General features: G+C 39.6%; 1 protein-coding gene across 22 annotated transcripts in view; it reads left to right on the forward strand.

Moving 5' to 3' along the window:
• Window positions 1-15,118, forward strand: part of ADGRG2 (adhesion G protein-coupled receptor G2) — a 183,186-nt gene that overhangs the window by 44,406 nt on the left and 123,662 nt on the right. For 18 of the 22 annotated variants that reach the window (XM_073799607.1, XM_073799588.1, XM_073799592.1 and 15 more), the window contains one exon: window positions 7,397-7,545. The exons of the other annotated variants lie outside the window; for them this stretch is intronic. In XM_073799607.1, the coding sequence (XP_073655708.1) occupies window positions 7,397-7,545 (149 nt within the window). The remainder of the gene's footprint in view (window positions 1-7,396; window positions 7,546-15,118) is intronic. 22 annotated transcript variants of the gene reach the window in all.

Raw genomic sequence — 15,118 nt, forward strand, 5'->3', positions numbered from 1 at the left:
CTTCTGTAGCTATATTTACATATTCATGGGTATCAGTCCTCTCCGTGGTATTACTACTTCTTATTCGCCAGTGTGTGGTTAGAAAGTCTCAAGGGCTGGCATTCAGCTTGACACAAGCACACATTTTAGTAACTGGCAAGCAGTTTTTATCCCTTTAAACCAAAATAAACATTTGGGGGCATTTCTGGAAAATGTGATTAGGCAAATTTCACTAAGATGCTGTTCATGGCTTTAGCCAGGTTGTGTGGAGAAGGATTTTCTTTATTGGCAGCTCAAGGAGTTCAGCAGCTCAATTGCACTCTTTGGAAAACTTGAATATTTACAATATAATTTTATAAATGGATAAATGTTCTTGTGTCTGGGCAAATTAATATGCTTTTAAAATCAGAGCAGAGATTGGAAATAGAGGCTTGAGTTGCAGCTTCACACTGGCTCCCAATTTCTTAGCAGTGAAGTAAGAAAATATATTTAAAAACTTGTCCGGGGATCTATATGCCTGGACGTAACTCAGTATTAAATAATGTGTAAGACAACCACACATATAATAGATTTTAAATAACACATAAATGTAATCCAATGAATCCAATGATTCATATTTTCTTAGCCACTGGCATTCTTACATACAGTTTCCAAGTTGATAGGATTGACTTTTTTTTTTTAATGGTGGTGTGACTAAGCAGGGATAGCTTCCTGTTCGAGCTACGGTGCTCCAGGCACCAGTTCACCACCTGGGTATGTTATGCATGGGCATGCATGTGCTAAGATAATTGTGACTTATCAAAGTCCAATTCTGGATTTTAATTTCCTCAGCACAAGCCCAGGAAACAAACAGAAAACACATTATAATAGTGCACAAGTCTGAATTCCAATTTTAGAAAACGGGATTTTTATCCAAGCCAATCAAACTTGGTAATTAAACATTTATTTACCTATTATAAAGTGTTCTTTTTTGCACTTAACCATTTAGATGAATTATTGCATAAGAAAATAACACTTTAAATGTTGCCTTATAGATTGAATAACAAAGAGTTGCTAAGGTAGAAAATTATTACAAAACACAGCTCCTAATTTTATAGATATTAAGGCTGTGTTCCAGAAGAGATCTCAAAATCCCAAAGAAGATCTAAGACCTCAATATCCTATCTGCTGACTTCCGCCTGAAACTTTAGGGTAGAGTTTCATTCTTTTAGTTTAAATTCTTATTTATTTATTTATTTATTTATTTATTTATGGCTGCGTTGGGTCTTCCTTGCTGTGCACAGGCTTTCTCTAGCTGCGGTGAGAGGGGGCCACTCTTCACTGCAGTGCGCGGGCTTCTCATTGCGGTGGCTTCTCTTGTTGCAGAGCACAAGCTCCAGGCTCGAGGGCTTCAGCAGTTGTGGCTCGCGAGCTCTAGAGCGCAGGCTCAGTAGTTGTGGTGCACGGGCCCGGTCGCTCTGAGGCACGTGGGATCCTCCTGGAACAGGGCTTGAACCCGTGTCCCCTGCATTGGCAGGCAGACTCCCAACCACTGCGCCACCAGGGAAGCCCCTAGGTTAAATTCTTAATGCCTGTTAAAATGCAAATACCACCACTGGAAGGTAGGAGTTTGTATTAGATTTAGCTTCATGTAACCAAAAACCCCACATAGCAGTGGTTAAACACGTAGGAGTTTATTTTCCCCTCATGTATAGTAAATCCTAAAGTAGGCAGTCCAATGTTGGGAAGGAAGTTCCATGATCATCAAGAAAACAGCTCCTTTTGGTCTTTTACTTTATCATCCTAAGTGCATGCATTCCATCTCCAAATTCCACTCAGAGTCCAAGATTGTTGCTGAAGCCGAAACCATCATATATGTATTCCAGTCAGCAGGAAAAAAGAAAGAAAGGCAAAAGGCCCATTGGTACCAGTTTCTATCCGCTTCTAAAGAGGCTTCCTAAACATGCCATCCAACAACTTCTTTTTATATCGCATTGTTCAATCCTACCTGAAAGATAGGTTGGGTAATGTAGTCTTGTCACTTGTCTCATTAAGATCTAGTGTAAAACTAAGATGCTGGGCTTCCCTGGTGGCGCAGTGGTTGAGAGTCCGCCTGCCGATTCAGGGGATGCGGGTTCGTGCCCCGGTCCGGGAAGATTCCCATATGCCGCGGAGCGGCTGGGCCCGTGAGCCATGGCCGCTGAGCCTGCGCGTCCGGAGCCTGTGCTCCGCAACGGGAGAGACAACAACAGTGAGAAGCCCGCGTACCGCAAAAAAATAAAAAACCTAAGATGCTGTACCTGAGGAAGAAAGGTAATGAGTGGTCTTGACCACAGAAGGATAATGTTTTCAATCTTTTATCAGTCATTTAAGCATTAGTGGGGGGACTTCCCTGGTGGTCCAGTTGGTAAGACTCTGCACTCCCAATGCAGGGGGCCCGGGTTTGATCCCTGTTCGGACGACTAGATCCTGATACATGCCACAACTAAGAAATCGGCATGCCTCAACGAACATCCCGTGTGCTGCAACTAAGACCAGGCACAGCCCAAATAAATAAATAAATATTTATTTATTTTAAAAAAATCATTAGTGGAGATAAGGGACCTGAATAAATTATTTAAAGAGAGTATAGAAAAGCACTGAGATCTGAGATGAGAAGAAGGGAGAGAGCAAAACTGAATCAGGGAAGGAAAGCTAAAGAAAATATTCAGTGCTTGGCACTTAACTAGTTAATCAAGAAGGAGTTGTGGAAGGAAGGGGGAAGAAATGGAGGAAGGAAGGAAAAAAGAAGGAAGGAAGGAAGGAAGCAAGGGAGAAAAGATTGCTTTTTTGTAAATGCTTTGGAGATATAGACCTGTTTTGTTGGTTTTTCTACCCCTACCCAGCACAGTCTCTTGCCATGTAAGCAGTTTGGATGTAAAGTCACTCCTTTCTTTAAGATATGATATATTTTGTTCTCCCTTGAAAATGTCATATCATTTTGTCATCTCCTTATATATCACTCTCTCCCACTAAACCATGCATTCTCAATGGGAGAAACATGGTCCCCAAGGGACCAAAAATCTTAGATATGACAATGATTTATGGCTCTTCAAAGGGCCACAAATACATAAAGAGGTAAACAGTGTACCTGTGCATTTAAAATTTCGTGAAGGACGGTCTCTTAGGGGAAAAAAGAGGCCTACAAAGGCTCTTTAAGTGGGGAGATAATGAAAAGAAGGTTGAGAAACACTGTGCTAAACTCTGAGTTCCTTGAGATTGGAAAGAAATCTCATTTATTCTGTGTTCCCAGAACCTAGCACGGTACCTGGTATCAGAAGGTAAATGAATGTCTGTTGAATCAATAAATAAATGTCCAGAGGGACAGCTTGATAGAGAAGAGTCCAAAGATACAAAGAAATATTTTATTAATATCACAGTTTGGGACCACCTCTAACCCCTGCCCTACCAACTATGCCAGACAGCAAATAAACTCTATCTGCCCACCCCAGGATGTATGAACCTCGATGCAAAGGTCGATGCAAACATAGTTGATGAAAGAGAGAATAAAGATGAAGGCAGAATTTAAGCAGGAGAAAAAGAGTTAAAAAAAGAAAAAAAAAATGTATTGTTTCTAAAAGTACCAGAAGAATAGGAAAGAAAAGGCCAGAGTGGGGAATGTGGACAATTTTCTGTTCCCATCTATCCCTTCGTTTCTCTCTCCCTCCTATTTTAATATTTTCTCCTTTTACAAAAGTTTTTAAAAGTTAGTTCTGAGTAAACCAGCGGGAAGGCATTGAAACTTCAAAAATAATTCATCTTTTGGAACACTGGAGGAGATCTGAAAGTGTTTCTCACAATGAATACAATATTATTTAAAGCAATGGTTCCCAAGCATTTTGGAGTTTCGATGTGTAGTTGTTTGAACATATGGACTAAATACAGATTGTATAAATGCCTGCACATGTGCACACACACACACACACATGTGCACGCGCACACACACACACACACACATGACACATGTTTTGTTACCCTATAGAAATAACCTAAAAGGAAACTCTTTGTGTGGGGCTTTACAATTTTGATCACCCTGAGGATCCCTGATGTATTCATTTTGGTAGGTCAGTTCTAGATCATTCCAGCTGACAGGGACTTAAGCACCAATGCTTTCTAAATTTTTTTTTTTAAATAACAGTTTTATTCACATAACATACAGCTCACCCATTTAAAGTGTACAATTCAATTTTTTTATATTTACAGTTGTGTAACTGTCACCACAATAAATTTTAGACCCATTTCATCACCCTAAAAAGAAACCCTCATACTCATTAGCAATCACTTTCCATTTTCCCTCAAACCTCCCCCTTGCCCCGCTCCAGCCCTAGGCAACCACTAATGTACTTTCTGTTTCTATATATTTGCCTATCCTGGACATTTCCTATAAATGGAATTATGCAATATACAGTTTGTGGCCTTTTATGACTGACCTCTTTCACCTGGCATCATGTCTTCGATGGTCATCCATGTTGTAACATGTATCAGTACTTGTTTTGTTTGGCAGCAAATTATGCTTGGAGACTGAGATTGTCTTTGCCAATAATTTATTTAACACAAGTTCAGTGCAGGAATTATAATAATTTCACAAGCCAGTAGCATACAGGATAATGTCTCTTAATAAGCCAGTAAAGAGATACACCAAACCAGTGAGAGGTTAATCACACTACTATTCCAGACAAGGAGGAGATGAAAGGAAAGTCCACATTTAGATGACGTGTACAACTTGGTTCTCAGGAGGGTCGGCTTCGCCAACCAAGCGCTGACATCCAGCTGCGGGCTGCAAAAGTTCAAGTCCCTTATTTTTAGAGCATATTGCCAAGGAATACAAGCACTGGTGTTGGTGGGCAAGATGATCTCCTTCACGGGCAGCTTCACAGTTTTCACCACTGCCAGGAGAGAGTTACTTTGCCTGGGCAGGAGCTAATGCCCCAAGGTCTTTGGAGAGCTCTTCAGTTCAGCAGAGTAGACTCGTCCAGACTGGACACTCTCTAGTTGCTGGTCAAACCTCTTGGTATCTAAAGCTTAAATATCCCCCAGCCACAGTGGCTCTTCCACGTGTTCAGTAGCTCAGTAGCTGAGCTACTGAGGGCTTATAAACAACCACAGATGTTGATGACAACATCCTGACGTGGCCTCCTCCATGTAAACAACTTTACTCTTAGAACTAAACAACTTCATTCTTAGATCAAAACAAGTGGTTGTGAAATCATATCAAACTAATACACAAAAGTACCTCCTTCCTTTTCATGGCCAAATAATACTTGGTGGTATGGATATGCCATGTTTTGTTTATCCAGTTGATGGACATTTGGCTGTTTCTAATTTGGGGCCGTTATGAATGATGCTGCTATGAACATTCATGTGCAAATTTTTGTGTAGACATATGTTTTCATTTTTCTTGGGTATATACCAAAGAGTAGAATTGCTGGATCATATGGTAACTCTATGTGAAAGCTTTTGAGGAACTGTCAGACTGTTTTCCAAAACCACTGCACCATTTTACATTCCCACCAGTAGTGTATGAGGGTTCCGATTCTCCATATTCTTACCAATACTTGTTATTTTCTCTTCTTTTAATTATAGCCATCCTCATGGGTATGAAATTGTATCTCATTGGGGTTTTGATTTGCATTTCCTTGATGACTAATGATGAGTAAATTTTCGTGTGCTTATCGGCCATTTGTATATCTTCTTTAGAGAGATGTCTGTTCAGATCCTTTGCCTGTTTTTAAATTGGGTTGTCTTTTTATTATTGAGTTGTAAGAATTCTTTATATTTTCTAGGAACAAGTCCCTTAGCAGTTATATGATTTGCAAATGAGAGGGAGCAGAATTTGCTACCCCCGGATATGCCTCTTTGGCATTTTATTTTGAGCTGATTCTTTTCGAGAGGCTGCAGACACAGGAAAAATCTCTGAAATCTGAGTGGAAGTTGCCCTTTTGTTAGAGATGTTTTACATTTTTATAAGGAAAATCTCCATTTGTAAGGGTGTCTCCATCTCTGTAACAGGAAGAGAAAAATGACTAAATCTCTAGTAACTCTTACCAATGGAGAAGGCGTGAACTTATATCTGCATAACAACCTTACCCTTGTTTGTTGTTTCCTGGTAACCTCCTATTAACTGGCCTTCCCCACTGCTACCCCCAACATCTTTTTTCTTTAGCTGGAGCTGTTACTGAAGGTGGTGGCTTGGGCCATTTCAGGGAGTTACTCAGTCCCCCTGGGACTCTCCCTTGTATACCGCAGGTGTGCATGTCCTTAAACTTCTATTTGTTTTTCTCCTGTTAATCTGTCTTTTTATTATGGGCCAAGAACCTAGAAGGGTAGAAGGAAAATTATTTTTCCTCCCCTACACAAATATTTTCTTCCAATCTGTGAGTTTTCTTTTTATTTTCTTGACGCTGTTCTTTGAAACACAACAGTTCTTAATTTTGATAAAGTACAATTTATTTTTTGTTGTTTGTGCTTTTGGTATCATTCTAAGAAATCATTGCTTAATCCAAGGCCAGGAAGATATAGGTCTATGTTTTTTTCTAAGAGTCTTACAGTTTTTGTTCTCATTTCGGTCTTTGATCCATTTTTTGAGTTAACTTTTGTACATTGTGTAAAGTAGCTTTTTATGCTTTACACAGTGTAGGTCTCCAACTTAATTCTTTTGTGTGTGGGTATCCAGTTATCCCAGAACCATTTGTTGAAAGACTATTCTTGCCTTATTGAATTGTTTTGGCACGCTTGTTGAAAATCAATTGACTGTAAATGTGGAAGTTTATTTCTGGACTCTTAATTCTATTCCACTGATCTATATATATGTCTGTCCTTATGCCAGTACCATAGTGTCTTAACTAATGTGGGGTTTTTTTTTATATGTATTTGAATTTTTTATTTATTTATTTTTTTCAGGCATTCTCAGGTTGGCTTTATCAAACATTTCTAAGCTTTTAGTTCAAAATGTTTTTGCCCTTTTTGTTTTACTTTCTACAAAACTGCTATAAGATGCCAAAGATGAGCAGAAATTGGGAAAACTTTCTATCTCAAAAATAATGACAGACGTTTAGAAACAAATGTTAAGAGAAAAACGGCTTGAGTGTTAAAACATAATTATCAACCCATATCCCTCTAATGTATGATAGTCCAAGATGTTGATCATGGAAGTAATTGAATAATTCAGTAAGTCTTGTGTAGACCCTATTAATTTCTTTTTTTTTTAACCAAGGAGACACAGACATACACTGAAAAGTATAAATTGTTGCTGAAAGAAATTAAAGATCTAAATAAATAGAAAAACATCCATAATTAATGTGGTTTTGTATTAGGTTTTGAAATCAGTAAGTTTTTTTTTTTTTTTTTTTGTGGTACGCGGGGCTCTCACTGCTGTGGCCTCTCCCGTTGCGGAGCACAGGCTCTGGACGCGCAGGGTCAGCAGCCATGGCTCACGGGCCCAGCCACTCTGCGGCATGTGGGATCTTCCCGGACCGGGGCACGAACCCGTGTCCCCTGCATCGGCAGGTGGACTCTCAACCACTGCGCCACGAGGGAAGCCCGAAATCAGTAAGTTTAAGTCCAAATTTGTTATTCTTTTCAAAAATTGTTTTGGCTATTCTGGGTCTTTTCCATGTCCATACAAATTTTAGGAACAGCTTGTCAATTTCTGTAAAACACCTAGCCTAGATTTTGCATTTAATCTGTAGGTCAACTTGAAGACTACTGCTATCTTAACAATTTAATTCTCCTGATCCATGAACATGGATATCTGTCCATTTTCTTAGGTCTTTAATTTCTTTTAACAATGTTTTATAGTTTTCAGAATATAGGTTTTGAATTTCTTTCTTTAATTTTATTCCTGAGTGTTTTATTCTTTTTGATGCTACCGTAAATGAAATTTTTTAAAATTTCATTTTCTGATTGTTCATTGTAAGTATATAGAAATACAATTGATTTTTGTATATTGATTTTATATCCTGCAACCTTTCTGAACTTGTTTATTCTAGTAGATTTTAGAGAATTATTTGGGATTTTCTACTAATTATTTGGGTCATGTTATCTGTGAAAGAAGATAGTTTTACTTCTTCCTTCCTGCTATGGCTGCCTTTTATTTCTTTTTCTTGCTTAATTTCCCTGCCTAGAACCTGTAGTACAATGTTAAGTTGAAATATTGAGAGCAGACATCCTTCTCTTCTTCCTGATTTTGGGGAAAGCCATTAAATATGATGCTAGCTGTGGTTTTTGTTGTTGTTTGTTTTTTGGCAGGTGCTCTATCAGGTTGAGAATATTCCCTTATATTTCTAGTTTGTTGAATGTTTTTATCATGAAGAGGTATTAAATATCTTCAAATGCTTTTTCTGCATCTATAGAGAGGATCATGTGGTTTTTTTCCTTTATTTTATTAATATAGTATATAACAATAATTGATTTTTGCATGTTAAACCAACCTGCATTCCTGGGATAAATTACACTTGGTCACAGTGTATAATCCTTTTTATAAGATGCTATGGATTTTTACATCTGTATTTATGACAGATATTGGTCTGTAGTTTTCTTTCCTTATGATGTCATAGCCTGGTTTTATTATCAGGGTAATACTGGCCTCATAGAATGAGTTGGGAAGCATATCTTCCTCTTTTATTTTTTGCAACAGTTTGTGAAACCCGGTATTAGTTCTATAAATATTTGGTAGGATTCACCTGTGAAGCCATCTGGGCCAGGGCCTTTCTTTGTGGGAGTTTGTATGGTTACTTATCCAGTCTCTTTACTTGTTATAGGTCTACTCACCTTTTCTGTTTCTTCTTGAGTCAGTTTAAGTAGTTTGTGTCTTTCTAGACGTTTGTCATCCAGGGTATCTAATTTGTTGTCATACAGTTGATAGTATTCCTTATAATCCTCTTTATTTCTGTAAGGTTGGTAGTAATGGCCCCTCTTTCATTTCTGATTTTAGTAATTTGAGTCTTCTCTCTTTTTTTCCTGGTCAGTGTAGCTAAAGATTTGTTAATTTTGTTGATCTTATCAAAGAACCAACTTTTGTTTCATTGATTCTATTGTTCTTCTATCTTATTAATTTATGCTCTAATCTTTATTATTTCAATGTTTTTTAATATTTATTTTAATTTAATTTATCTTTATGGCTGCATTGGGTCTTAGCTGCGGCATGTGGGATCTTTTGTTGTGGCCTGCGGGTTTTCTCTTCCCTAGTTGTGGCGCATGGGCTCCAGAGCGCATGGGCTCTGTAGTTGCAGCACGCAAGCTCTCTAGTTGTGGTGCGCAAGCTCAGTAGTTGTGGCACACAAGCTCAGCAATTGTGGTGCATGGGCTTAGTTTCCCCGCGGCACGTGGGATCTTAGTTCCCCGACCAGGGATCAAACCTGTGTCCCCTGCATAGGAAGGCGGCTTCTTTACCACTGGACCACCAGGGAAGTCCCAATGTTTTCTTTTATAAATGAAAAGAACTATAGCTTTAAGAGACAGAGAGAATTGCCCTAAGAAATTAACACACATACCTTTTATCCTTTCTTTCAAATGTAAGTCTTAAGCTTTGGAAGTATAAGATGAACCAAGTATCAAGATTCAAGATGCACAGTACAGGGTTTTCATATAACCCTGTCCACCATAATTAATAGTCTTGCGTGAATGAATGTGTTAGAGAGTGGCTAGCTGATCACTAAAACTAGATCCTCTTCCTCCTGGGCACCTAGGTGAACCGCATTTCCCAGCCTCCCTGCAGTTAGGTATAGCCATATGGCTGAGCTCTAGCCTGACCAATAAAATGCGAGCAAAAGTGAAGTGCACCATCCAGACCTGGCTCATAACACTACCCATTCATAGTCCTCCCTCCCTTCCCCCCAACCTGCTGGCTGGATGTTGGCCCTCAGGGCAATCTTGAAAGCCATAGACTGCAGATGGTAGAGCCTCTCTTACTGGCTGTGTCTACCCTGTTCATCCACACTCAAGAGTAGTGTAACCAAGTTCCATTGTGATTTTTGTTGTAAAGAAGAAAGAATTGAGGCTTTCCAGAATTCAACCCTGAGATGACTCTAAACCCTGTAGATACAAAGTTTTCCCACTTGAATCTGCTGTAGCCTCTGTGTGCCTGAATCTTTAGAATTTGCATGGTGATTTAGGAGGTATAAAGGACTGTCATATATTATCTCATTTAATCCTAAATGAATGTAATGTCAATGAGAGTGGAGAATATGCATATCTTGGCCCCTTCCTCATTCCCAGCACCTCCCGAAGTATCTGGCACATAATAGGTACTCAATAAATACTTGCTAAATGAACGGAGAGGAAAGCTTGATTAGTTTGAGGGCATGGAGAGAGAGACTTACAAGAACCTAGAAGCAGTTTAAACTGTGGTTCTTATGTCTAGAGCAATATTAATGTGCAGTATCAGTGCCTGGCACATAGTAGGCATGCAATAATATATATTATTTCTATACCTATAATGTATATATAGTATATACATCATGTATTAGATATCATATATACTATTATTATATACTTTAATAAAGCATAATTTTACTAATTAATTTATTTAAATATATATAATTGGCATTAGAATGACTTGAGAACTTGACCATCTAGCCAGAGTAAACTTGATGAATAGGCAGAATCCAATAAGAGGCATTCAAGTATTTCAGCCCTCTGAGATAGGATAAAATTTCACAATAGAGTGAAGCCGTAGATAGATTAGGTAAATCCAATCAGACAGTGAAGCACTCTGGATTGAAGAGTTTTTTATTGACTCTTATCAGATGAAAAAGGGGAAAGAAGTTACAAAAGTAAATAAGCCTTGACTTGAACTTACTCCGGGGATTCTGAGAGCAAAACTGACCTCATTTATGGGATCTGAACTTGGAGTTTTCTGTTGGGATGGCCACTATGACAAAATGTTGGGGCAGAGGGTGGAACCATAAGGCCGTTTGGTCGTAAGAAAGATCACTATGAATGTCTGTAGTTCCAGATCGCACATTCTGACCAAATCTCAGCCAACTGAGAAGATAACCCCAAAATTCACATGGGGTGTGACCCCAAATTGCTTGCAATGACATCATTGTCTCCTTAAGTGGACCTTTAACCCAAGGTTTCTCCACCTTGGCACCATTCTTACTTTGCACTGGATAACTCTGTTGTAGGGGACTGTCCTTTTGCATTGTACCATATGTAGCAGCGTCCCTGATCTCTACCCGCTAGATGCCAGCGGAATTTCTTCCCCACTCAGATTGTGACGGCAAAAACGTCTCTGGACATAGGCAAATATGCCCTGAGAGGCAAAATCACCCTCTATTGAGAACCACTGCTTTAACCCTATGAAGATTTACAGTTCAGTGTAGAGCTAGATAAATAAATCAAACCCACAGTATTAATATTTTTGTCTTAGATGTGGAAATTCTCTGTGTATATCTATTTGCAATGTTTAACATAATTTTGAGTATTTGACTGTCTAACAAATTGGCCTTATGTTTCTAATTTAAAATGTGTACATGACTAATTGATTTAGGCTTGTGACAACTAGTTCACCAAGTTTGTAAACAATATTAGAACATTTGAGAGAACTTATTTAGAAGTTTAATTTATTAAATATATTAGAATCAGTGACATTCTTGAGGAAGTTCTTTGTTAGGAAACAACTGATATATTTAAACAGAAAATAAAATATACTAAATGTGTAAATTTGGCTTAAGGACTTCCCTGGTGGTGCGGTGGTTAAGAACCTGCCTGCCAATGCTGGGGACACAGGTTCGAGCCCTGGTCCGGGAAGATCCCACGTGCCGCAGAGCAACTAAGCCGGTGTGCCACAACTACTGAGCCTGTGCTCTAGAGCCCGCGAGCCACAACTACTGAGCCCTTGAGCCACAACTACTGAAGCCTGCATGCCTAGAGCCTGTGCTCCACAGCAAGACAAGCTACCCCAGTAAGAAGCCCGTGCACCGCAACAAAGAGTAGCCCCCTCTCGCCACAGCTAGAGAAAGCCCGGGCGCAGCAACGAAGACCCAACACAGCCCAAAATAAATAAATTTATTTAAAAAAAAATTTGGCTTAAAATTATTTAAAAGAACTTAACTGTCAAAGTCCCTGTAAAGTTATTGATAAAATGCAATTATGTTTATAAGGAAAACAACAAGATTTGTAAGTTGATCTTAAAAGCTTAAGAAAGATCTAGGTTTTTAAGTTTTAAAATTTGCTAATTTAAATCAAATATTATTTCCAAGAACCAAATTAACCTCTGAATAATATTTTCTGTGTGCGAAAGCCATCCCTGAGGACAAAAAAGAACTTCACGTTGACAGTAAGAAGTTAGTTGCCTCATAAGGGGTGTGACTGATGGTTTTACACATAGTCCCTGGGGGGCTGTGAGGAACAGTCTTTCATCCTCTTATTTCACAGAATCACTTTCTGGAATGATGAATAAAATGTATGAGTAAAAATGAGAAAATCGAGGGGATAATATGGGGAAAAGTATTCCCTCAAAATGAGGGAAAATGTTATGGGGTATTTATTTATTTAAACGACCATTTTATTTTATTTTATTTTTTAATTAATTAATTTTAAAGTTTTTGGCTGCGTTGGGTCTTCGTTGCTACACGCGGACTTTCTCTAGTTGTGGAGAACGGGGGCTGTTCTTTGTTGTGGTGTGTGGGCTTCTCACTGCGGTGGCTTCTCTTGTTGCGGAGCACAGGCTCTAGGCACGTGGGCTTCAGTAGTTGTGGCTCACGGGCTCAGTAGTTGTGTCTAGCGGGCTCTAGAGCGCAGGCTCAGTAGTTGTGACGCACGGGCCTAGTTGCTCCGCAGCATGTGGGATCTTCCCAGACCAGGGATTGAACCGGTGTCCCCTGCATTGGCAGGTGGATTCTTAACCACTGCACCACCAGGCAAGCTCCTTGGGGTTTTTTAAATTGAATTTGAGGGGGAAAATATTCAGGATAAGTTGTCAATACTCTCTTAAACGTGGAGTAAGAACCAGCGCATCTAACTTACAGGCCCCGATTTCCCAGCCCAGCTCCCGGGAAGAGCCTGGTGTTGGAAGGACAGGGGCGTAGAAGGTGGCCCTGGTCAGCTACACGCTCCACCTGGCACACGCCTCAAGGACAGTTTGGGGACAGCTCTCTGAAAACACAGAGCAGGCAGACACGTGAGCTGAGAGCTGTCTGAATAAACTAGGCCCTGCACATGCTCTGCTGGTGGCTCTCGCCTCCAGTCTCTGTACTGGAACCAGCTGCTGGAAGGCGGGCCTCAGGGGCACAGGTGCTCTGCTGGCTCTGGGGATGCCGCCATGTTGCAGCTCTCTCCCGCCAGGGGCCGCCGGTGCTGGGCTGCACACTCAACACTTTGCCTTTATTATCAGTGAGTCCCCCCAGAGCTGGCTGCTGTCTTACCCCCAGTGACAGACGGAGAAACTGAGGCTCGGAGGGGTGGCCACTCAGCTAGGGAGGATAAGCTGTGAATCTTCTAGGCAAAAACCAGTGAGTTAAAAATAAAGTGTCAGAAGAATCAGAAAATAATCTTATCATAAAATGAGACTGATTTGGTGAAGTCTCAGGTAGCAAATGCTACATTCAATGAGCTTCGGGTTTAGGGTTGTGTTGATTTCTGAATTTGTTTGGTAATATGGTGAACCGTACGTCCAGAAAACACTAAACCTTTTTTTAAAAATCACGATGTCATTGGGTTCTTTGGTTGTCAAATTTCACTTGCATATAATTGCCTCAAAGTGTAGGTACAGCATTTGAAACAAAATGAAAAAAAAATTAAACTGATAATGATGTTCTTGGTCTCTGAATAAACTCTGTTTTTAAATAGAATATACCAAGCATGGCAGTTTTAAAGACCAATCCTAATTTTGTGAAATACATTTTTATTTTTCTAAACTGGAAAAGAACTGTATGTCTGTCAAGTGCACTGAAGATAGGCAATGGAGAAACAGGTTTGATTTAATTTACCAAAAAGAAAAGAAAAAAATCCCAAACTTGGTTATGGGTTTTTTTCCCCCTTATAATTAAAACATATTTGTATTTTACATCTTTAATAATGAGTAACTTTGGGAATAAATGTTTATTTTAGTTGAAAACGGTACAAAGACTAAAATATTAATGAGGGGGTCTAGAAAAACTTTGAGAGGCAGGGATGGAAATAGAATGATTTATCTTGAGAATTATCAGTACCAATATTAGTAACCACTGACATTGATTGAACGTTTACTGTGTGCTGGATAGTCTACTAAATCCTCAACACCAGTGCTTCTCAAATTGTAACGTATAAGAATCATTTGGGGGAATTCCCTGGTGGTCCAATGATTAGGACTCAGTGCTTTCACTGCCAGGGGCTCAGGTTCAATCCTTGGTCAGGGAACTAAGATCCCACAAGCTGGAGGCACAGCCAAACAAACCCAGTCCTTTGGGGATCTTTAAAATGCAGATTTGCAGATTCTGTTTTAGTAGGTCTGGGGAGAAACCTGAGATTTTGCATTTCTAAGAAGCACCCAAGCGATGCAGATACCACTGTCTGGGTTTGTGAACCAAACTTTGGAGAGCAAAGTTTTAGTTGGATCATCTCATTGAATTCTCACAGTAACTCGATGTACTATTAATGTCTCCATTTTGCAGATAGAGAAACTGAGTCCTAGGGAGATTAAGTGATTTGCCCAAGTAGTGGGGCTGGCATTCTGACTCTAAATCTACATTTTAAAATTAGAATCATCTAGCCAGTGGTTCTCGATTCTGGCTGCACACTAGACCCACCTAAAGAGCTTTTAAAAATACTGATGGCCCCACCATTTAAATCAGGTTCTCTAAGGATGGGGCCTAAGCATCAGTATTTATTTCAAGCTCCCCTGGTGATTGTAATGGGCAGTCAAGTCTGAGTACCACTGGTCTGCGTCAACCCCATTCTTTTACAAATAAGGCAATTGAGGCCCCCACCACAAAGAGTCAGTGTTTGTGACCAGGAACCCAGGTCCCCTGATTTAGTCAGTATCTGAATAAGAAGCCACTGTAATACAGGCTGGGGTTGGAGAGGGGGAGATGTTTATCTCTGTTGGAAAAAACCCTTAATTTAAACCTTATTAAACTATCAGCTAAGAAAAGCCTACAGGGCACTTACCATAAGACACTAAAGGGACTTCCCTGGCAGT

This window comes from Tursiops truncatus, chromosome X, assembly GCF_011762595.2.
Source record: "Tursiops truncatus isolate mTurTru1 chromosome X, mTurTru1.mat.Y, whole genome shotgun sequence".
In the NCBI taxonomy this organism is placed as follows: domain Eukaryota; kingdom Metazoa; phylum Chordata; class Mammalia; order Artiodactyla; family Delphinidae; genus Tursiops; species Tursiops truncatus.